Here is a 22,949-nt window from a genome sequence, read left to right as displayed (position 1 = left end):
GTCAAGAGAGTTCTCAGGAATTATGACAGTTCTCGGTACATTAATTCAAAGTAAAAGTTGCTCCTCATCCCTTCAGTGGAGCGTCATCTTTCTCCGTTTCCTCTTCCCTTTCCAGGACTTGCATTTTTCACAGTATTCTTAAGAATTAAAGCATTAGAACTGAAGCCTTGCCAAAGCAAGTCCCATCTGACCATGGAAATGTAAAATGGCTGCTTAAGTCTTTTAGTGCGTGGAATAGAATGAATATGCAGAACAGGTTCCTACAGCAGTCTGAGACAGATGCCACCCTAGTGCATGAGACAGAGAAATTGAATTAATTTATGCACTGCAAGATGAACTAAGAAGGAAAAGACTGTCCTCTAATTCTGTGTAGTTTTATATTGTTTTTAGTCTTTCCATGTGAATTCGGATATGATTTTTCAGTGTTTGTAAAATTATAAAAATCTAACATTTGCAAATGTTTGCACAGAAAGTAATTTTTTGTAGGTGTTTTCGTAAAGTTGACAAGAAGTAGAATTATTACCATGTTACAATACACATCCTGCAAATACGGCTCCATTTAGCAGTTTTCATGGCCTTTTTTTCTTCTTTCTGCTTACATTATACAGCATTTTGTCCATACCACATTGGTCACTTCTCCATTGTTGGCCTGGGCTTTGAGGAATATGTGAGTACTATCCTTTAATTTCAAAATGAAAAAAACCTGCCGCTGTTTATTTAATCACAATATTCTTGTAGCATTTTTCAACTGTTATTTGCAAAAGTAATTTGGACTATGTCTCATTTTAAGTCCTTAAATTATCAGTCCTTTTTGAATCTATGATTAAAAATGTTACTCATTCTTTCCCACTTCTTCCATTATTTACATTTAAAGTGAGGTTTCCTGCTTTACAAAAAATGCATAGGTATTGGGGTTTTTTAACAACCTCTTCTTCCTTGTGTACATTTGTAATTTGTGTACTGAGTAATTTTCATAGTGGATGATAACAGGTAGGGAAAGCGAGGGGGTAGTGAGGTAGCGTAAGGTAACACTTCTTGTTGCATATGTGTATGAAACAAATATGTAAAAACTAGAGAAACTTGTCATTCTTAATGAATATTTTAAAAGTGAAATTTATCTTGGTTACATAAAAGAGAGATGTAATCTTTTAAGAGACTGGTAAACTTTCCCCTTTTTCCCTCTTCCCTCCAGGTTCAAGCATCTCACTTCGAAGGCCTGATTACAACTATAGTCGGATATGTTCTGCTAGCAGTGACTCTAATTGTTTGTCATGTATCCTTTTGTCAGTAGTTACCTGGTTCAGATTTACATGTAAATGATTTTTCTGGCTGTGTTTTGAGGAGGCACAGGCATGATGCAGGTGCAATTAATTTAACATTTTGCTCTGCTCTTTTGGTGAAATTAGAAGAAAAAAGTGTAATACACATCCAGCTTTTCTTAGAAAAGATGAGAATTTGTTTCAGACTGCATGGAAAAGAAAGCTACTATTTAAAGTAGGTCTTCAGTTTTGAAACTTGCTTATTCATGGCAGGTGTTTTCAAAGGAAACTGTTTATTTCTTGAGAACTTTTGGATGCTTAATTTAAGAAGTGTGGTGGTATTATTATATATTTATTTATTTTAGGTACATGTTTGGGGATGTTACCCAGCACACCAGATAGTGACTTCCAGAGTCATAGCCAATTTTGAAAATACAACCCTGATAAATTATATACTTCCTATTTCATTTTTGTCTTTTATAAAATTTCCTGTTGCTAAAAGCCATGTAATACAGTGTTTCATATTAATTAGGCTGTTATAAAATATTTTTCAGTATCATTTTCTTGACAAAAGTATTCAGGGCTTGGCAGCACTTGTTAAGTTCCAGCGATCACGTCGTTTATTAGGAGTTTGCTATATTGTTGTCAAGGTAATCCTAATTTCTTTTCTGTGGGGCAAAAAACCCTCTCAATTTGAGCTTACATTATCATTTTCTTAGCAACTTCTGTTAAACTAGTGAGATGTTCTTTTCTCTATTTTCCTAAAGGTTTCCTTGTTAGTGGTGGTTGAAATTGGTGTATTTCCTCTCATCTGTGGCTGGTGGCTGGATATATGTTCCTTGGTAAGAAAAGAAATAAATGGGATAAAACCTTTTTTTTAACGCTGTTTATATTTGAAGCAAAAAAAACAGTTCTGATGAGAAGAGAGTTGTTCAATATGAGTTTGACAACACTCTTCTGTTTTTATTAACATCATTTCCACAGGGAAAGGGATTTTTAGGTACTGCCTGATGCTAATTTTGTTTTTCTTTATGTTCCTAAGTACAAATGAACATGCTGTTACTAAAATAATAAGAATATAATCCTTTTTACTGCAGTTACAAGACCACTGTGGTAATTAGCTTACTTATAGGCAAACTTGTGCAATGAAGAAATGCCTTTATGTAGCCACCTCATGTGAAATGGTAATGACTTTGTATTTTAAGTTATCCAGTCCCTTTTTGTTTTGAACAAGATACATGCTGTGTTTGCTTGGAATTGAGAAGGACAGTTTTTCTATCCTGAAAAAAAATTGAGTGCTTAATTTCAAATGGAGAAAATTAATTTCTTGCAGCCTTAATAGAAGTAGAATTTTACTTAAGGGAGTAAGTATTTGTTTCCATCACACTGCCACTTTGTTTGAACTGATTTATAACTTATATAGGGTCTGTTAGAGTTGACTTCTTTCTTCTTTTTGTTAGAAGAAATAAATTGATCAGAAATCGATCTTTATTTACTGTTCTTATTGTAAATTTCCTTTTTTTCTCTAATTAAATGCTATAGTTATTTATTTGTTAACACCAGGCAGACATTTAAATTTGTTTAGTACTATATATGAACTAGGGTAAACAAAATGAGTAATTGTGGATGTTTGCCAAACTTCATTCATATTTGTTTACTACTTACCTTCTAGGAGATGTTTGATGCCACTCTGAAAGACAGAGAATTGAGCTTTCAGTCTGCTCCAGGTACCACAATGTTTCTGCACTGGTTAGTTGGAATGGTTTATGTCTTCTATTTTGCATCCTTCATTCTTTTACTGAGAGAGGTAAGTCTGTAAGAACAAGATTGGTTTGTAACATATTTAGAGGCTTGCATGTTGAACAATTAAATCTTTCACATGTGGGTATTGTTGCTACTGTGTTTTGTGTGTATATTGAATTTCAGCCTTTGGTTAAAAGGGCCATGCTGGTACTTTACTGCAGTGGAAAATTATGATTTAAAGTATATTTTGCTTAGAGATTTTTAGTTTACAAAGAATCCTTAAACCTGGGTGTTGCCTTCAAATTAATCTAAATATGTTTTAATTGTTTAAGATTGGTCAGTACTTGAAAATTAAACTTGTATTTGGTTATTTCTTCTCTTCTTCTCTATGATGATACTTCCTTTGTTCTATTTCTGTGCCACTTGGTTGAATCTTATTCAACAAATATCCCTATTATGTTAAAACTTATTTGCTGCAGGAGTGTTATTCAAAATGAAAAACAAAGTATTTTCAAAAATTTCTCTTTGTATATTGTTTTCTATTTCCTACTTCAGGTATTGAGACCTGGTGTCCTATGGTTTCTCAGGAATTTGAATGATCCAGACTTCAATCCTGTGCAGGAAATGATTCACTTGCCCATCTATAGACATCTCAGGAGGTTTATCTTATCAGTGGTAAGGACTTTTGTCAAGATTTCTTTACTTGGAAAGAAAATTTCCTATGTTGGCTCCCATATATGGTACTGTGTATTTAAGGAAAAAAGACTTTCACCATGAAGGTGAATTGATACTGTAACAGGTTGCCAACAGAATCTACATCTTTTGATACTCAAAACTGAACTGGATAGGGTTCTGAGCAACCTCATGTAACTGGGTCTGCTCAGAGCAGAGTTCTGAGGGGTTAGGGAGGGTTGATTGAACTCTAAAGGTCCCTTACAAAACAAATCTTTCTGTGATATCTTCTCCGTATGCAAAATCACAGAAAATGTTTGGATATTCAGACAACAAATGTTTATTATCATGGATATTGTAAATCATGTAATGCTTTCATGATACTTTCAGTTATTGCAGTAACATCGTGTGTCTAGTTCAGCTAAAATAGTGCAGCAGGGGAAAGTAACTTTCAAGTTTAATTTTACATTGGATTCTGCTGATCTAGCCAATGGTGTCTGTTTCCAGATTATCATTGTAAGATATTAAAAGCAATGCAAATTTTTTCCTCTCTGCTTGTTTGGTTGAAGTTTGCCAAGCACGCAATAAAGAAAGGGTCTCAGACTGTCTTTGACATAAATATCACATCAACTGTGAAAACTGACACACCAGAAACATTCTTTGATGTACTCTGTTATTACACCTGAGGTGCTTGGAGCAGTGGAAGCTCAGAGAGAGAGTTTCTATTCAAGAACCCTTCAGTACGTCAGAGGAGCTGACCTGTCCACCTTTCAGAGCGTTTTCTTCTTGGATAATCATAATTCCTCACCTGCCTAAAACTTTGTGTCACAGCAGGTGGCCAAATACAAGCAAAGATCTGCTTGTTACTAATGATCTGAGATATGTTTTCACACTGCGTTGGAACAGACAGTTACTTGAACTTCACCTTTTGATTTGCTTAGCTAATGAATTCAGAACTTCTCCTAGCCTCATATTAGAATGTGAGACCCAGAATGGTAATCATTTACACTTTGCGTTTCAAAGAATAAGTCACACCTTTCACGTTTTGTTTCTTTTTCAATATTTTTAAGAAATGTCTTGTGTAGAACAATAAATATTAATTTTCAAGGAGGAGATTTGATTTTTCTGTTCTACATAGTTAAACACTTTTTTTTTTTACATTTTTAGTCTCTAGTGGTGCATTTATATGAAATGTAAGAATGTGTTTAAAATGTACTTAATTTTTCATCTGGTTCCTTAAGGAAATGTGATTTATAAAAGTGCATGGTCTTCATGCACCTGATTCACCTACTTAAGTTTTAGTCTTTCAGTCAGCTTAAAAGTGTGAGAAAATAGAAACTGAAACATCTTTTGATGCTTCAACAAGTTGCTTGAAAAGTCAGTTGCTTAGAAAAAAGAGGAATACAAAATTAGTAATCCTGGTGTTGGGGAACAGCAAAGAAAGAAGAACTGTCTGACATTGCTCTGTCAACTGGCCAGTCAATGCTTATTCAGTCACAGTCCTCTTTGGTGAGAGCATTGTAGGGTACGGGCAAATGTTCTTCTGCACTTTGAATTAGCAGCTCAAACAGTGTTGCCAACACAGGCCTGTTAGCTTCAGCTAGACAGTGCTTGCATGATATCAAGGCAGGCCTTTTCTCTTTCTTGCTCTGCCCCACTCCCTCACTCCTCCAGTGAATAAACTGTGGTTCCAGGGTATACTTGGAATAGTTGACCCAAACTGACCAAAGGAATAGCATATGACGTCGTGCTCAGCAGTAAAAACTGTGGGAAAGGAGGAAGGGGGGGCATTCATGGTTATGGTGTTTGACTTCATGAGTTCCCAGGAAGCTGCTAATTGTTTGTCTGCTGATGAGAAATAGAGACTGAATTCCTCTTATTGTTTTGCTTGTAGGCACAGCTTTTGCTTTTTGTATTAAACAGTCATTATCTCAGTCTTCCCTTCCTTCTGTTTTGCCTTCCCCTTCAGCAGGGAAAGGACAATGAGTGAGCAGCTGGGTAGGTATTGGGCTGTTAGCCAGGGCTAACCCACTACACAGGGAACGTGTCACAGAGATGGGTGGGGAGCTAGATTTGGTTGTTTCTACTATGTGGACTAACTTGTTTACTTTCTTGTTGCAGATTGTCTTTGGATCAATTGTACTGTTAATGCTCTGGCTTCCTATACGCATTATTAAATATCTCCTGCCTAACTTTCTTCCATATAATGTTATGCTCTACAGGTAAGCATTTATTTTTTAAAAGTTGTGTTTCTTCAGTCTTCCTATAACTAGAAAAAGTGCATTTGTGCTCTTTGAGCATTAATGGGACTTTTTTTTGCTATGTTATTTTGTTTTCAATTAATCTAATATTCATTGTTCTAGGGAAGTTAAAAGGTAAAGGACATGGCTACATCATACAGTTTGTCAAGTGAAAAGCTACTAACAAAAATTAAAGGCATTTTGTATTACTTCCATAATGATAACTCTTTGGGGGTTTATGTCCTCAAAACACTTACCCTTTCAACTTTTTGATAGTGAAGTTGCTTCCATGTTTTTTTTTTTTAACACACTCATTCCTGATTATCATTACTACAAGAATGAAAGAATATCCGTAACTGGATTTGTTTTTGATGATAGCAGGTTTTTTCTGTTTCTAAATAATAATTGAAACAGTGATGATAGAAGCAAATAAAAGAGCAAACTGTATTCTCGGATATAATCTTTCTCAATGTTTTTTCTTAAATTTCTTATACACCTAAATGTCTAAATACTCATGAACACCTAATCTCTGCCTAGGGGAGTATATAAGGAAAAATGTCTGGAAAAAACTAAGAATTCTTCCTGTTGGCATCCAATATATTTTTGTATTGTGGTGGTGTTAATATGATTCAGTGTAAAAGATTGCTATCAGGATGTTCCTTATGTTTGACTTTTTATTCTTCCCATTGTTTCTAGTGATGCTCCAGTAAGTGAACTTTCCTTAGAGCTCCTTCTGCTTCAGGTGGTGCTTCCAGCTTTGCTAGAGCAAGGACATACAAGACAGTGGTTGAAAGGTCTTGTACGAGCATGGACTGTTACTGCTGGATACTTGCTGTAAGTACAGACATCCAGAATCAACTACAACCATGTGTCCAGTTTGGCCTTCAAACATGAAAGCACTGTGCTTTCAAGAAAATTATCCCAACAGGTAGCTTTAATAGCTCTTTTACAGATAATAATGTGATGGAAAACTTTTATAGTGATTTCTTCTAATCAGTATTTGTACCGACTTCTGGACTTGTCTTTGACAAGTAATTCTTTTAGTACACTATTACAGTATTTGCTTAGTGAAAAAATCTGTAGAAGTATGACTAATATCTTGTTAACTTTCTATTACTTGAAAAGAGTGAAGAGATAAGTGTCAGCAGAGCATTTCCATGAGTCATGTAAAATTCACGTGCACTTCCCGCACTTCTTACTATAAGAAGGAAAAAAAATAAAGAAAAATTACTTAGAACATTAAGCTGAAAAAGTGAACAACTTTAAATCGGGGATGTTAAAGTTGAAAGTTCAGTCTCTTAAAAAAGGAGAAAGGAAAAACTGTATCTTCATCAGATAAAGTGGATTATTATACTGTTAGGCAGAGTTCTAGCACTTGAAATTATTTTTTAGTTCATCTATTGTTTGCCAAATTAGTCAAGAAAAAAATAAAGTTGATTTTCTTTTTTCCTATATACCTTTCGGTTTTACTTCAAAGTATATTGGCATTCTCCCACTATGTCTTGCTGAGTGTTCCACTACTAGGATCAAGGTTTATTCTTTGCTAATTTATGTCTGAGAAACTGAGTGAATGAATAAAAGACTTTTTTCTTCACTGCAATCCAAAATATTTATTTTAACTTTTCATAAAGAAACTCTCCTCACCCCCTGTTCTCTTTGCATTTTGAAGGGTTTGTTTTTTTCTATTAATTTTTCCACGTTTGGTGGTGTTTAAGTATGATACAAGAAGAGAATTTTGGAGACAATGATAAAAATGGCTTTTCTTTCTCCACTGTTGCAGCTGTTTAGAACAGTTGTGAATTATCTCTTCAGCAATTTTAGCTGAGCAAAGATGAAAATCTTCTCTGTTTTTCTCAAAAAGCAAACTGCTGTGAAAATGCTTTCACTGCCAATAGAATATCTGCACACATCTTACTCTGCTAAAGCTGAGGAAAATTAACTTCTAAATGTTCATATTGGGTTTGGGTCTTTTTTTAATCGAATTCAAATTTTGCTAATGATATATGTGGGAAACATCAACAGAAAGTTTTTTAAATAGATTGATTCTTTTAGGATTGATGTTCTTAGAAAGTTGTGACCAGGTTTTGAGCCATTTAGAATCTTTTCGAAAGACTCTGCCTGCCTCTGTACTTTTGAAACCCTGTCTATAGCAATGATCTGCTGTTCTCATACAGTTGAGGTTTGAAGGCAATTGTTTCCAATAGAGCTTGGTAACAGTAAAATAAAAGCTGTCAGTAGAGCTGTGTGCTTTCATGAACTGAAATAGCAATGCAATTTTCCTTTCATAAACACAGCCACTGCAATACCAGGTGATGTTTTTAAAGCAATCAAACAGATAAGTGATCTTTTCTTGTGACTGTGTTCCAACTGTTCTAATCTACATCCCCTAGCATTTTCCTTCTAAATTCTGTGAGTATGATGACATTGAGTACATTATCAGAAAAAGGCTTATTTTACTTTATGAAAATCCTGTATAAGTTTTGTACAGCTTGTACACATTCTGAGTAGGCCTATGTTTCTATAAGTTTCTCATTCGTATCAAACAGGACAAAACTGAAATTTTGATTGTTACAGGGATCTTCATTCTTACTTACTTGGTGACCAGGAAGAGAATGAAAACAATGCAAATCAGCAACCTAACAACCAGCATGCCCGCAATAATAATGCCATTCCAGTTGTGGGAGAAGGTCTTCATGCAGCCCATCAAGCCATACTTCAACAAGGAGGACCTGTGGGTTTCCAGCCTTATCGTAGACCTTTAAAATTCCCACTCAGGGTAGGTATATCAAACACATAAAGAGGATAGAAAATGAAATTGGAAGAATATGGTGAGTATTTTTTTGTAAGAAAGACTTGGCCCACGTTATCAGAAGTCAAGTGGTGGGTCGTGTTGTGTTTTGTATGGTTTGCATCTTTCTAAAAAGTAGACTGACAGTTATTCTCACATAAAGCTTTTTTCAGCTTGTCATTTCTATGATTTTACTTATAGATCCCATATGTGTTGTCTATTATCTGTTAGTTTACGTCTTGTTTTCTTCACAGTTAGTAATGGAGAGAAATACAATAAACCCCCATCAAACAGGTAGTTCGGGAGTGCCTCTAACAAGGCATGGCTTTCAAGGGGGCATACTTTGGTCTTGTAGCTGAAATATATTTTAAACTCTTTGGCTTTATTAAGAAATTAAATGGAGAATTTCTGTTTCATTTGCATCTATATTAAACATAAAGTGTTATAGTACTTAAAAGTTCTAAATCCCTAAAATTAGAAAGGAAATGTTGTTGGCAAATACTTAAATTTCTAGAATAATATACAGGTCAAACTAGATAATTATTTTGTTGTTATCAGAACTCTGAATTAATCAAATATGAACTTCCAACACAGCTCGCTTACTGTGAGAATGGAAGCAATGGCTAACAGCGTGACACTGTGGTAGTGCTTCTGAAATTTCCTTCCTTTATACCCAAAAGTCCTATCAAGGAAAATATATGTTACAGATTTAACTTTCTCTCAGTTGTCTGTTAGGATAAGGTGTTAGCTTTCCCATAGTAGGCTTGCTTGTTGTGTGTCTTTGATGATTAATGGAGCAGAGCCGCATAGCACATGGTGCTTGAGACATATTTAAAGAAGTCAAGTACATGATAATTCTCCGATAAGATGTAAACCTGACTAAGGAGCGACCAGCTTCCCTGTCATCTTCTGGTCACATAAACCTGAGGACATCTGGAAGAACTTTCTCAGCAAGGTTTTTCACAGAAAACCACTGTCTTGCTCATCTGGCATACAGAGCTAGAAACCTTTCAGGATTAATTGAGAGTTGTGCTGGTCAGTGCAGAAATGAAGAGATGAATTTTTTTTAATGTAATCTAAGGGAGAACTTCAGTCATTCTGGATTCAAATGTTAATTTTTACTCTTGGAACAGCTGATACAAACTCTTAGAAAGAGTTTGCACAACATTGTAGGTGCTCTGCATGTACTGTGGGTAGGTTTCTCACTGCTGATTTATTTATACAGTAAATATTAGTTGGTATTTGAATATTTTAGTTCAGCTGCCTTTCTAGGATGATGTATTTTTTATGTGGATTTTTTTTGCTTTGGTTAAGTAACTTTCTTATAAACTTTTTCTCCTTTTTATTTTTTCCCTCTTTCAGATATTTCTTTTGATTGTTTTCATGTGCATAACATTACTGATTGCTAGTCTTATCTGCCTTACCTTACCAGGTGAGTCTATTACTGTAAAACTGTGATTAAAAGCAACTCTGCGTGTTGCTGTGCTCAGCAATGGCAGATGTTTTGAAACCATTGTTTAAAGTTAAAAGGAGAAAACGTGGAAAATCGTCTCATTTTCAATGGTACATCATCAAGTTGTAATAATCTAAAAAACTAAATGATAGTGATAGTACTTGTATTTAAATGACAGAGATTGCCATTCCCATTGTTTTGTTGTAGAATAATTTTCCTTTAACTACATAACTCCAAGTGCTGAGACAATCTCATTAGTACTGAGAGAAAAAAGAAACTCAAACTCTTGCACCTGCTTTACTGTTTAGAGAAGGAAAATATGTCATTTGGTCTTCTAATTTCTTTACTTAAATATTCTGAAGGTGTCATTATTGAGTCCCGCAAGGAGCAAGGAGTTGGACTTGATGATCCTTATGGGTCCCTTCCAGCTTCAGATATTCTGACCTTGACAGGTCACTAAGAGATTTTGGGAAGTGGCATGTATATCACTTTAGAAATGTATGAATAAGTACTTTAATCAAATCAAAAGGATAAGACGTGTAAACTCATTTGAATTTTATAACCTGACTGGTGTAATACCATGTGATTTATACCTCCTTGTATTAATGATCCTAAAATCAATAATGTATTGAGATCAGAGTTACAAATTTTGTGATTGTTTTAATAGTAGTACATAAAATAGTTCCTCTGAAATACTGGTAAATAGAGACACTATTAAGAAATAAATGGTAGCAAATGAGTCTCCCATTTTCGTCATAAAGCTTCAGAAGCCTCATCAATGAGTCTTAAAAAATTATGTGAGGCAGTGAAATAATCCAAATATAGCTCATACAATTTAAGTTCAAGCTTATGCACTAATGCCTTTGCAGTTCTGAAGATTAGTGTTTAGGCTCTGAATAGTGCTGTATTCAATGATTTGGTTTACTGTAGTTCGGGTCACATTGCTGTCATAACGAAATTTTAGGGGGAAAAAATTTCTACATATGTATTTGGCATAATTTCTGAAACTATTTACATAGTGCTTCACACATTTCTGCATTTTGGGTATAGTACTAAAATACTGTTTTATGATGAACAATATTTGTGCATTCATATTTAACAATAAATTTAATAAATGTTTTTTAATAGGCATCCTTCCCTAATACATCAGAAAGCATTACTCTATTTAACAGTGCTTATGTTTTCAGTGTTTGCTGGCCGATGGTTAATGTCATTTTGGACGGGGACTGCCAAAATCCATGAACTCTACACAGCTGCTTGTGGTCTTTACGTCTGTTGGCTCACTATCCGAGCCGTGACAGTACTGGTTGCCTGGATGCCACAAGGTCGGAGAGTGATTTTTCAGAAGGTCAAGGAATGGTCTCTCATGGTGAGTCTCACAAAAAATTTCTACTGAGTGATTCAAAAAGTAGGTAATTAAACTTGTTGTTTCATTTTTGCTTACAAATTTTACTCTGTAATGTTCACTGCATTTTCCTTTTCAGATGATTTCAAAGCTTTTGCAGCTTCCCCCCCTGTTGCATAGGCTAACTATTTTTGGAAGCCATTTAGCACGATGTTAAGCAATCAGTGTAAATAAGTGTGTGTGTATATATGTTTATATATATGTGTATATTTTTCTGTTTTCCTTTAAAAGGGAATATGTGGCATTATATTATTCCAAATGTTACGTGTTCTCAGAGACATTTACATGTTCACATATACCTCGAAGCTTTACTATTATTTGTTTAGTAATATGACATTATCAAATGGAAAAAAAACTAGTAAAGCTGATAGATGATGATGAACATGTCTCTACGAAGTAGCTTGATGCATATTTTCAGAAAGATCTTCATCATTTGTCAAATCTTATGTTGTTCAACTTAATATTTTTAAAGAAAATATCTGTTATTAGGAGGAGTTCTGATTCTCACCATGAAAGAAAATTTATACTCCAAATTTTTATCTTGGTTTTGATTTTGAGGATTTCTATTGTGCATTTCTTGCCTAAGCAAAGTATAGTTAGTTTAAACATTCATAGCATGAATGATCTCTTGTTATGGATATGTTTATGTACTTATTGAACTATTACAGACAGAAGAGCAGTGTAAGTGTGTATTTCATGTACTATACCACATTTCCCAAATATCCATCATTTTGATTTAGGAAATCTTAAACTTCTTTAAGAAAATTCAGAGCCAAAATACAGTGCTTTACTTGTTCTTTGTCCCTTTTCCTTATCATGCTAATTAAGTCAGATTAGTTTTATATGGTGCGTGTAAAGTAAGAGAATTCTAGAATAAAGAAAGATTCAAGCATGGTGTTCTGCGTTTATCATTTTTAAGTCAAATATTCCATAATGACTAAATATTTAATGTTTGGTTTTCTCTGGAGAAAAAAAATGGCAGTTTTGGAAAAATTGTTCTCCAATTTTCCAACATAGTAGAATACATGATACGATGAAGTGCCATTGGGTGGTATTCCCTACTGATAACAGTCAAAGGTTATTTTATGGTTTAGAATTATATGGACACTAGTAGGCACAGTCATGTGGGTTTTTTTTTTTGGAGGGGGTATGGAATAGGACCCAATGTTGAAAAATTACATTGCAAAACTACATATGTAATAAAAATTATTTCTAGGTCTGCGTAAGTTTGGGGGGTTTCTGCCAGAGCTATGTGTTCGTGTAGCTTAAGTTACATTTTAAGCTTAAACAAAGAATCCTCTGGTAAATATATTAATTAAATGTCTTGGGGCTTTTTAGATAATGAAGACATTAATAGTGGCTATACTGCTAGCTGGTGTGGTTCCACTTTTGCTTGGACTTCTCTTTGAACTGGTCATCGTTGCACCTTTGAGAGTTCCTTTGGATCAAACACCTCTCTTCTATCCTTGGCAGGTCAGTTGCTCCCATTCCTTTGCTGCTCTTGATGTAAGGAGTTATGAGCATTCTTGTTTCATGTTGATTCAGTGCCTCAGAGCATTTTCTATAAATATGTTTCTGTGTGGCAGAGAAAAGGCAACCAAGTCTGGATATGAGGATTATTTGAACCAAAAGGATATGATGAGGAATTCAGAGTATGAAAAGCTAAACTGTTGTGAGATGACATCAGAGGATCTTTGCATTTCAGTGGCTAGCTAGACACTTTATCCAGTAGCATCATTGTAGTTATGTAGGAAGTTAGTATAGCTGTATGTATGTATGCACATACTCTGTCTGATCTTTCTGGGTAGCTTTCTGCATACAGTTATGCAGCAGGAGGTTCAGCTGATTGTTTTTTCCTTACAAGGCTTTAATTCAGTAATGATGCCCACTATAAATGGAATTTTTATATGCTTTAGGGTCATGCTGATTTTGGGTTGAGATGTCAAATCGTTAATACAAGATTTTGAGGTAGTCATGTTTTGTTATTTTTCAGTCAAGTCTCACAGGCAGTGCAAATTTCTTTTTCTTCAATCCAGAAGACAGGACTGAGTGATGAATGCTTCCATCACATAGGCTGAATTATGAAAGAACTCATAACTCAGACACCCAACTGAGAGAACCATAACTCAAGATATCTAGAATGCATTTACTAAGTAACAAGGAAGTGTTCAGGGATAGTGACTTTGTAAACTGCCCACAGACAAGCTTTTGTTTACCTTCGGTATCCAAATGTTTGAAAGCCATAATACAGAGAAGAATTTGACTGCTAATTTAATTATTCCATTATTTTAAAATACAAGTATATTTTTTAGGTATCTGAGTAGATGACTAATAAATCAGGACATCATATAATTGCAGTGATAGATGATCTTGATTTCTAAATGGTTTTGGAAAGAATTTGCTATGCTAGATATTCTAAAAATTCTTGAGTTTTGCATGTTAGTTCTTTAGAAGTTTTAAATACAGTATACTGAAAAATTTTATTTTCATGTGGCAGAGCTTCCTCAAAATAATGGATTAGAGGAATTTGAGACTTGTTCTAAATTAACAAGAAGCTATTGAAATTGAGAATAATTTCCATTTTTGAGAATAATTTTCCATTTTCTAAATTAACAAGAAGCTATTGAAATTGAGAATAATTTCCATTTTTGAGAATAATTTTCCATTTTCTAAATTAACAAGAAGCTATTGAAATTGAGAATAATTTCCATTTTTCACAAAAGAGAACAAAGTTATACAAAGGTTACAACTTTAAGTAAACATGAATCAACTTTAATCCTGACCTTTTTTTGTAACAATTTTTTAAATTTTTGAAAATAGATGTGAACAAAAGCACTCTTTAAATAATTGGTTAAAGAAAATGTATTTCCTTAGCAGTTTAAGAAAAGGATGATTAGTCTATGATATCTTAAGTCTTACCAGTTCTGTAGCTGTTTGTTATACCTTTTCAGCCTATATTTTGCATTCTATTTTGGTGGCTCTTATTGAAAATCTTACACATATGTGTAATCCAGAAAGGATTGACTCATGATGTAAAGTTTAGTAGAAGCCAGTAGTTATATTATGTTCTTTTAATTCCATGCCATAATAATTGCAGTTTATGTTAAAATATAAATTTTCTTCTAAGTAGTATGATGTTTTCTCATGAAGAGTGTTGCCTTGCTTTGTTTAGCTTTTCTCACATCAGAGAGGGTTTTGTGAATGACTAAAATTTAAAAGAACGGAAAAAACTCCTTTCCTGAAGTGTGTGAACATCTTTGCATCTTGTTTCTATTCTTTTTTTTAGAGGAATCAAAATAACATCCTTCTAGGTAAATGTTACCAGTGTTAACTATTCTGTTCCAGAATGATAGTCTGTTGCTTTATGTAAGTGTAATGCTTTTGTTTTGTATTTGCTTTTGGTTTAATAGTAGTACTGATTTTCCTCGTACCAGGGAGCTAATTTGACAGACGTCAGTTAAGCTTGAGAACATCCTGTTTTCCATAGGAGTTTGCAGATGATGTCACCCCTTTTAAGCAATGTCCTATGTAAATAGAAAAGTAATTATATTTTCATTTATAAGTAAGATTAACAAGATGCTTGAAAAGCTTTTGGTTGTCTAGCTTTTTAAAGATGTTAGTGTTAACAGTCCATTTTTACAAAATTAGGACTGGGCTCTTGGAGTTCTGCATGCCAAAATAATTGCTGCCATAACGCTGATGGGTCCTCAGTGGTGGCTGAAAACTGTTATTGAACAGGTAGGGAAAATCTGTCCATGTGAATTTTTCTGTATAATACATTTTCAATGTTTTTTGAATGTGTGTATCAGAAAACAGAATTACTTTTGTAGTAATGGAGTAATTGAGTAAAATTCATTTAGTCTTGTAGTAACCTTTTAAATTGTATAGCCTAATCCATTAAGGTACACTTAAAAATAAAAGCAAACCTCAGAAAGCTGAAATCAAGAAAAGCTGCATATACATATATGTATTTTTATCAGATTTCTATTAAAGTGAGAAAGAAACATGATTACATTTTTAGATGAAGTCAGTGTGTGTCCAAATACTGAACATTATTTACATCCACATCTCAAGAACAGAGAATTTTGCCTTCTCTGGAGCTATAGATATTACCCCATTCACAGATTAGTACAGATGAAAGACACTATTCCCAATCCCCTTTGGGAATTAAGCCAAATGGAACAGTTCCTGTGAGCAGTTCCAAGTTGCATGGCCTGTTCTTTTCTGTGGCAGAAGTATTTTTTTTCTTGATTATAACCTTTAAGTTCTGTGCTTGTCATCTCAGTGAAGTACCTCAGTTGTTTGCCAGAAGGTAACTTTTCATCCCTGCACAGTATGTGATGGCTATGGTGCATGTCCCAACCTCTGTACACAAGGTGCCTCTTTGAGTAAGTCTAGCACATAGTCCCAGTTATTAAATTACTTTAGCTGTCACACTGCAGAAATGTAGTCTTAGTTCTGAGAGTACCTTTTGATGCATATAATGGCATCAAGGTACTTCCTTCCATTTCGAATGCTCTCCATGGGCCATCAGTCACTCTTCTGAGCCATCCTCACAAATGGTTTCATCCAGGATGTGAGACAGAGGCCATAGTCTGGCTGTAGGTGGTAGCCATTCGAAACTAGTCTTTTGCTGTGCTTAATCTAGTTACATTTTGACCTTAGTTTCTGGTAGTAACTGGAGAAACTTAACAATTGTGCAGGCCCTTTCTTCAGGCACAGACTCTACATGCAGAGGCTCTAGTCTGTCCCACCAAAATACAAAATAAGTTCCTATTTTCTGCCTGTTACCAAATTTAATAGATTAATTCTGTTGGTGTACACAGGATTCTCTTCCAGTACAAAGTTAACAGCACAAAGTGATCCCAGGTCACCCACAAAAACACTGTCTATAGCTCTATTAAATGATCTTTCAGCTGGTTTCTTGCATTCCTGCAACTGAATCACAACACTATTCCTGATTAAGTTAGTCTCTTGGGCACTGTTTAAATGATTTCCTGGAACACTCACGATGCAGATTGGCAGAGAGCTTTTCCTTGTTTAACTGTGACCATCACTGCTTTCTTCAAGTTGGGAACACCCATGTCCTTTCATAAGGAGAATTGTGCAAAACCTTTTGATTATTAGTGTAAGTGCAAAGCAAGGCTTTCACGATTGATCCCTTCTACTTCTGACTTGTTCCTTTTTAGGTCTACGCAAACGGGATTCGTAACATTGACTTACACTTCATCATCCGTAAACTGGCAGCACCCGTAATCTCTGTTCTCTTACTCTCACTGTGTGTGCCGTACATCATAGCTTCTGGTGTTGTACCTTTACTAGGTATGTATACATTCAGAATACCTGTTTATCATCTGATGGTTTATAGCAGTGTAAATATATTTGTGGAAATAACACTCCAAGCTCTGCGTTATTTGAAAAAACCCAAACAAGCAAGCAAACAAACAAAAAAACCTCACCAAAAAACCCCCTCTATTCTGCCAACAAATGTAAATGCTAAAGGATTGCTGTGTTGTCTTAAAGTGTGGCATTTTTTTGAGAAATGCAATACATTATTCTGACTAGCTACACCAGGAGTATGGGACTGAATAATATCTAACAGCAAAAATATAGGTATCTAGCTGGCTTGAGAAAGGAATAATTAATTCATTTCTTCTTTGGACAATCAACCTTTAATTTTAGTCTCTCTGGGAACTATACTGAGCTGAGGCCATCTTTTTCTGACTTGTCAGATTCTAAACAAAGCTTAGAACAGGTGAAAATACTGGGTTTGTTTTGAGATTTTGATAGTATCAGAGTAAAATGTAAATTTTAAACATAGAGGTGGGGTTTTTTTTTTTAAGATTCTCCTGTGTGAGCTTTTCCATCAACAGTTGTCTTTTGGTAGTTAGTTTTGATGTTAACAATATGTTAAAGAAGTCCCATTTTATTCTCCGATCTCTCACTTGACTTCTATTGCAACTTTTTCCTGATACGAGGTATACAGAAGTCAATAAGCAAAAGAACTTATAAGCCCTTTTCTTTTTTTACTGTGGATTTTCACTGTGCTAATGGAAAACTTTCCACTTCAGTGCTTCAAATTAAAAAGAACAGCAGCTGTCATGTTGGAACTGTGGGATAAATGGATGTGTAATTTATTTCACAGCCGTTCTACTGAAGTTACAGTATAATAAAAAGTCTAGAAGCAGGTAGAGAAGCAAAAATATGTGAGTTGCTTCAGCAATGTTAGATCATGTAAGGGTTTTGTCTTATTTTGTAGGGGTTACCGCTGAAATGCAAAACCTAGTCCAGCGACGGATTTACCCTTTCCTGCTTATGGTGGTGGTTTTGATGGGAATTCTATCCTTCCAAGTCCGCCAGTTCAAGCGCCTTTATGAACATATTAAAAATGACAAGTGAGTATATAGTGTGGGTTTTTTAATTTTTCCACTTTAAATTGTGATAACTTCAGATTGAATTCAGGTATTGTATATACTTGTGACGTAAAGGGATTTTAGGAAGTTTTCTAGACAAATGGCCCGTTGAGACAGACCTAAACTGTTCTTGGCAAATGTTTTATTTATGGTTCAGGTAGACAAACACAGGAATAGACTGTCTTTATAAATGGAAGACACTCCTCCATGTCTAACATGAATGCGTTTTACCACAAATGAAGCTGATTGCTTGTTTGTCTCCTGCTGTGTAGTCTTGAAGAACTAGTGAATGTTATGATTATGATACACCTGGAAGTAAAATCATGTCACAATCTGATTCTTATAAAACCATTTCTTCAACCTTTTCTGCATAACTGTTTTTTGTACTCATTAGTCAAATTAACCTGTTAAAGAATGTTCAGTTGATTTGATAGAGTTTGTCCTTACCAAACTTTGTATGGTTTTTTGATTTTTTTTTCAGTAATTATTAGTCTGTATTACTCAGACAACGAGTTTGTACAACAGGAAGTAAGCAAATGTAGTCATGCCAGTCAGTAGAGATTTGTGGTTTAGAAATACACTTAATTAAATCTTTCATATAACAAATTCTAAAAGCATATACAAGTTTTTATGAAATTCTAGAATGTACAAAAAATATATGATGGTGGTTGTTTATGGTTCTGTGACAAAAGGAGAGATGGTGAAAAAGTTTCTAAAGGAAATGATAAGTTTTAGGGGAAGAATTCATAGGTGCATATGGCTCTTCTACATGTAGAACCAGCAAGTAAATATGAAGCATGGAGAGGAATTTAGGTGGCAAAAAGTAGGAGTGTGAATCAATGACCTACAGAAGTAAGGAACAATGTAAAAAGTACAAAAACTGCTGAGCTGATGAGATGGTATAATGTTGAAACAGAATTTAAATAAAGGAATCTCGCACCCCTTAAGCTTGACATGGAGTAGCATTAGGATATTTTCTTTCCCTTTAAGAAAGACAAAGCTGCAGCAAAAGTTCTTTCTTTGCAATATTTACTTTTTTTCAACCAGGAGCTGAGCCTTGCTTAGCTTTACTGAGTACACGTTCTGCATTGTCACAGATTCTTTTTTGAACTTAGAAGAACCTCATTAGCCCTTTCATTTCGTTTTATATCAGATTTGTTTTTCCAGATGTTCAAGTGAAAGAACTCAAACACTCAGACACTGCAAAGATGCTCTCAAAAGTATCCAGCAAAGGGCCTGGGTATATAAATACTGCAAACACACTCCTTATATTTCATATCTTCATGCAGTTTGTATATGTCTGAATTGTATGACTACCAAAGTTAGGCCTGTAAATACAAACCTGTAATGCCTGTATTCCATTACAAGGTGCCTGAATGTTGAGAAAAAAGATGAGGGTGGTTAAAGTCCATTAAGGAGGGGGAGGTATTGCTTATAGAATAATGTTTACTGAAATGAGAAAGCTACTTCTGCAGAAAAGGAGATAGAGTGGATTGTGTTACAAAATGCTGTTAATTTGTGTTAATTTCTCACTGTTTTTCCTGTAATCCCAGGTACCTTGTTGGACAACGACTTGTGAATTATGAACGGAAGTCTGGTAAACCAGGCACATCAACAACTCCACCTCAATCTTCACAAGAATAGATGGTCATATTAAACATCTTGACCTTCCCTTTGCCTTTACATGTCCTTTTTTCATAGACTCTTCTCATCTTTGGATATCTCTCCCAATAATACTCTCGGCAGTGTTTTGGCTTCTGTTAGCAGCATCCAGATAGCAGTTAAGGCTTTGTTCCTTATCTGCATTTTCTGATGTTATAAATGCTGTCTGAGATCTGTATATGTGTAAATAGAAGTATCCTGACACCCTAAAACCTTGGATTAAAAAGAATGTGCATTGTACATCTTTAAAAAGTATATTAATTTATTAAATCTAGTTGTCACTTTATTTTGGACTGCTGTTCTGTTGACAATGTGCCACAAAGCAATAGTGCGAAGAGGCAAGATGTTTTTATAAAATTTGGAGCTTACTTTATGGTGTTCATAACAGATCCTATTGTAGTAATACAGTATGATTTTTCATGAGTGGAAAGGCCACAGAGAATATCAAAAGTAAATAACTGTCTTACAGTCAGCAATGAAGTGGCTGTGGTGAGAACATAATGAACTATGTATCTTGCTGTCCAGTCTTTTTTATTATTTTGTATAACACCAAAGCTGTTGTACATTTTTCTATTGCCTGATTGTTTTTCGTGTGTCAGAGTTTGTAATATTGTACAGTTGCTGTTAAATCAAGAAAATATTTCCTCTTCTGAGAATTCAGATGTACTTGTTGAGGCTCAGCTGGATTTTTCTGTTTGGTTGAAGGGGTGGGTGTTGGCTTTGGGATCAGGATTTTGTGAATTGAAACAGTAAATAAAAATTTACTAAGTCTAGGTGTTGGAAGCATTTAAAGGTATCAAGGAAAATTAGATAGGTTCACAACTTAAATTGTAGCCAATTTCTTATCAATAATAGAATTTTTCAGGACCTCAAGAAAAGGGATGAACATTAACTGATGTGCTTGCACAGCACAAGGAGCATAGTGTAAGCAACATCCTGACCTGGTCCTTAGTTAAAGAGCTTGAAATCTTTTTTCTGTAAGTTACCAAAGTTGAAAATTGTAGTATGAATTTTATATTGCACAATTACTTTAAAAAAAAACAAACCCAACCAAAAAAAAATTCTCTCAGAATTGGTCACTGTGAATTTTTATGGGAATAATATTGAAGGAAGTGATTTATCATGTACCATTTATTTCCTGAGGGGCAGGGAAATACATATGCGATTAAGTAGGCAAGGAAGAGTTAGCAGTTATCTTTGCAAGAGCACAGTCAAACAAGAGCCACCAAATCAAGTCTGTGTTATTTCTATATGTAGATAGAGTTCTTTTGCAGTAATGTTTGGGGGGGGCTTATGTAGATAAAGAAAATACATAACAGTATCACAAAGCTTTAAGTAGCATCAAATCACATGCTTAGATTGCAGTATCTTTCCTAGACCAATGTGGGAAATGTGAATATCCATTGCAGTATGGAGAACATCAATGGAATATTTTAATTGCTATTCAGTACACTCTTCTTCAGTATTCTGTACTTAACCATGTGTGTATATAATTAATACTTGAGAATCTGGCAAGTGCTTTGAAAGTGTCATCTCCTTCTATTGATGTTGCATCTCTGATCTGACACTGTTTTGAGCTAATATGGTCCAGGCTGTGATGGTGGTAGTTCATTTTTTTGGTGTCTGGACTCATGTTCTAAGGCAGCGAGAACAAGCCAAATGCATCTGAATCTAGTGGCAGGAGGACTGGGCTGTCACTATCAGATTCATACTATTTTACAGAATTACTGCTGTACTGATGGTTTTGAACCACAAATATTACCTTTTGGAGTGATTTATTAGGAAATTTCCAGTGAAATGAAATCAGAAAAATAGCCTAAATATTTTTCTTTCATTCACTGTTGCTTACTTAATGCCAAATTGAGTATATATTCACCCCATATATTTTTGATGTGCATAAATATTGCATTTGACTATTTACAGTGGTGTACATTGTGGGACAAATATATTTTCACAATAATAAATTCACTGATAACATACATTCTTACTTATGCCAAGATTCCGTCTTTGACATACCTTTCACAAACAGTTCCAAAATGGGCTCGTCACTCAAATATTGCAAGCACTACTGTGCATCATGGAGAATTTACAGTAGTGTGGTACTTGTAACTTTGTGTTTTTATCCAGATAAATTGGTCTTAATATTAAAATTTATTAAGAAAAAGCCCTTGTGCTGTTTCTTACCACTGTTATTTCACAAGTCATTAAAGAAAAAAGAATCAGGCCGGTCATGCAATGTGATCTGTAGCTGTTTTGATGTAGCTTACATTATCTGTATTCTCTCTTTGTTACGGAGAACTGGTTTCAAATGCAACTGTTATGCTGGCAGGCATGAGGTTTGTTTCCAAAACTGTCCATTGTGGACTTCAGAAAAATCTCATCTCCTTACCTCCTTATTTTTACACGTTTTGGGAAAGAATATGGAGGTTGTATAGAACAAGAATTAAATAACAGTACTTTTTTATTGTTTTAAATTTCAATGGTTTGCCTTATTGTGCCCTGAGTAGTCCTCTGGCCTAGAAACATGATAGTAAGCATGTAAGTGGCTGTTACTGAGACAGCTGATGAGATCTGTACCAGTGGCTTCCATCTGTGCTAGAGTAATACAGCATGCTGTGGGCTTATATTACTCTTCAAGTGGAAAAGACTCTGTGTGTGTGTGTGTGTGTGTGTGTGTGTGTGTGTGTGTGTGCACGCGCGCATGCGCGCTCTTTTACCCTAGTTCGGGTTGACCTTGGTTCTTGAATGGAGGGGTTGGAGGTATGTACTGGCTTAATTGTATCCCCTTTGTGGTGTTGAGAGTCTAATGCTGTTGTTAGTTCCACAGGCCTTCATCCAAGAACTGTCAAGATGGCTCTGTAGCTATCTTTTGCATTCTGAAAGAATTTAATTGCAGCATGGCTTTGACTGTTTTTACACAGATTATTTTATATTGATTAAAAATAGTTAAAACTCTGCATCCCTTCTCTGTCTCCCCCTTTTCTGCTGGGTGAAGCTGAAGTTACTTGGTTTCATTTGAGGGCCCTCTGGTACCTGTAACTGCTTTCAGTCCATAATTTCCTTGGCAAGATGCCAGCTCTAACACAATTACAGTACTCACATCACTTTTCAGCTGAGTGTATTAATTCTTTCCTTGCCTCTCCCTAAGACTGAATCAAGATCATCATAAAAGTCTGCACAGCAGTCCCATTATTCTGCAGAGAACTCTGTAAAAAATACCTCACAGTGCACAAATGGGTGGTTTCTTGATTTCACTGCCTGGCATGCTGATCAGTGTCATTTTGTTTCCTTGGATTCACTGTCCGTTTGTTTAC

At 34.9% G+C, this 22,949-nt stretch overlaps 1 protein-coding gene across 4 annotated transcripts in view; it reads left to right on the top strand.

Moving 5' to 3' along the window:
- MARCHF6 (membrane associated ring-CH-type finger 6) overlaps positions 1-22,592 on the top strand; it is a 47,162-nt gene extending 24,570 nt beyond the window's left edge. For 2 of the 4 annotated variants that reach the window (XM_051799537.1, XM_051799536.1), the window contains exons 11-26: positions 609-667; positions 1,193-1,273; positions 1,841-1,909; positions 2,027-2,101; positions 2,932-3,066; positions 3,558-3,677; positions 5,796-5,896; positions 6,611-6,748; positions 8,489-8,690; positions 10,065-10,134; positions 11,343-11,524; positions 12,899-13,033; positions 15,209-15,298; positions 16,750-16,882; positions 17,820-17,955; positions 19,527-22,592. In XM_051799537.1, the coding sequence (XP_051655497.1) occupies positions 609-667; positions 1,193-1,273; positions 1,841-1,909; positions 2,027-2,101; positions 2,932-3,066; positions 3,558-3,677; positions 5,796-5,896; positions 6,611-6,748; positions 8,489-8,690; positions 10,065-10,134; positions 11,343-11,524; positions 12,899-13,033; positions 15,209-15,298; positions 16,750-16,882; positions 17,820-17,955; positions 19,527-19,617 (1,817 nt within the window). In that variant the 3' untranslated portion in view covers positions 19,618-22,592. Of the gene's footprint in view, positions 1-608; positions 668-1,192; positions 1,274-1,840; positions 1,910-2,026; positions 2,102-2,931; positions 3,067-3,557; positions 3,678-5,795; positions 5,897-6,610; positions 6,749-8,488; positions 8,691-10,064; positions 10,135-11,327; positions 11,525-12,898; positions 13,034-15,208; positions 15,299-16,749; positions 16,883-17,819; positions 17,956-19,526 lie in introns of all 4 variants that reach the window. The other 2 variants (XM_051799535.1, XM_051799534.1) reach the window with 1 other exon arrangement.
- Positions 22,593-22,949: the final 357 nt, after the last annotated feature.

The sequence above is a fragment of the Manacus candei genome, unplaced genomic scaffold (assembly GCF_025592945.1).
Source record: "Manacus candei isolate 608988 ecotype Guabito, Panama unplaced genomic scaffold, ASM2559294v1 h1tg000049l, whole genome shotgun sequence".
Lineage (NCBI taxonomy): Eukaryota > Metazoa > Chordata > Aves > Passeriformes > Pipridae > Manacus > Manacus candei.
The sequence above is the reverse complement of the archived record's forward strand: the minus strand, read 5'-3'. Positions and strand labels throughout refer to the sequence as shown.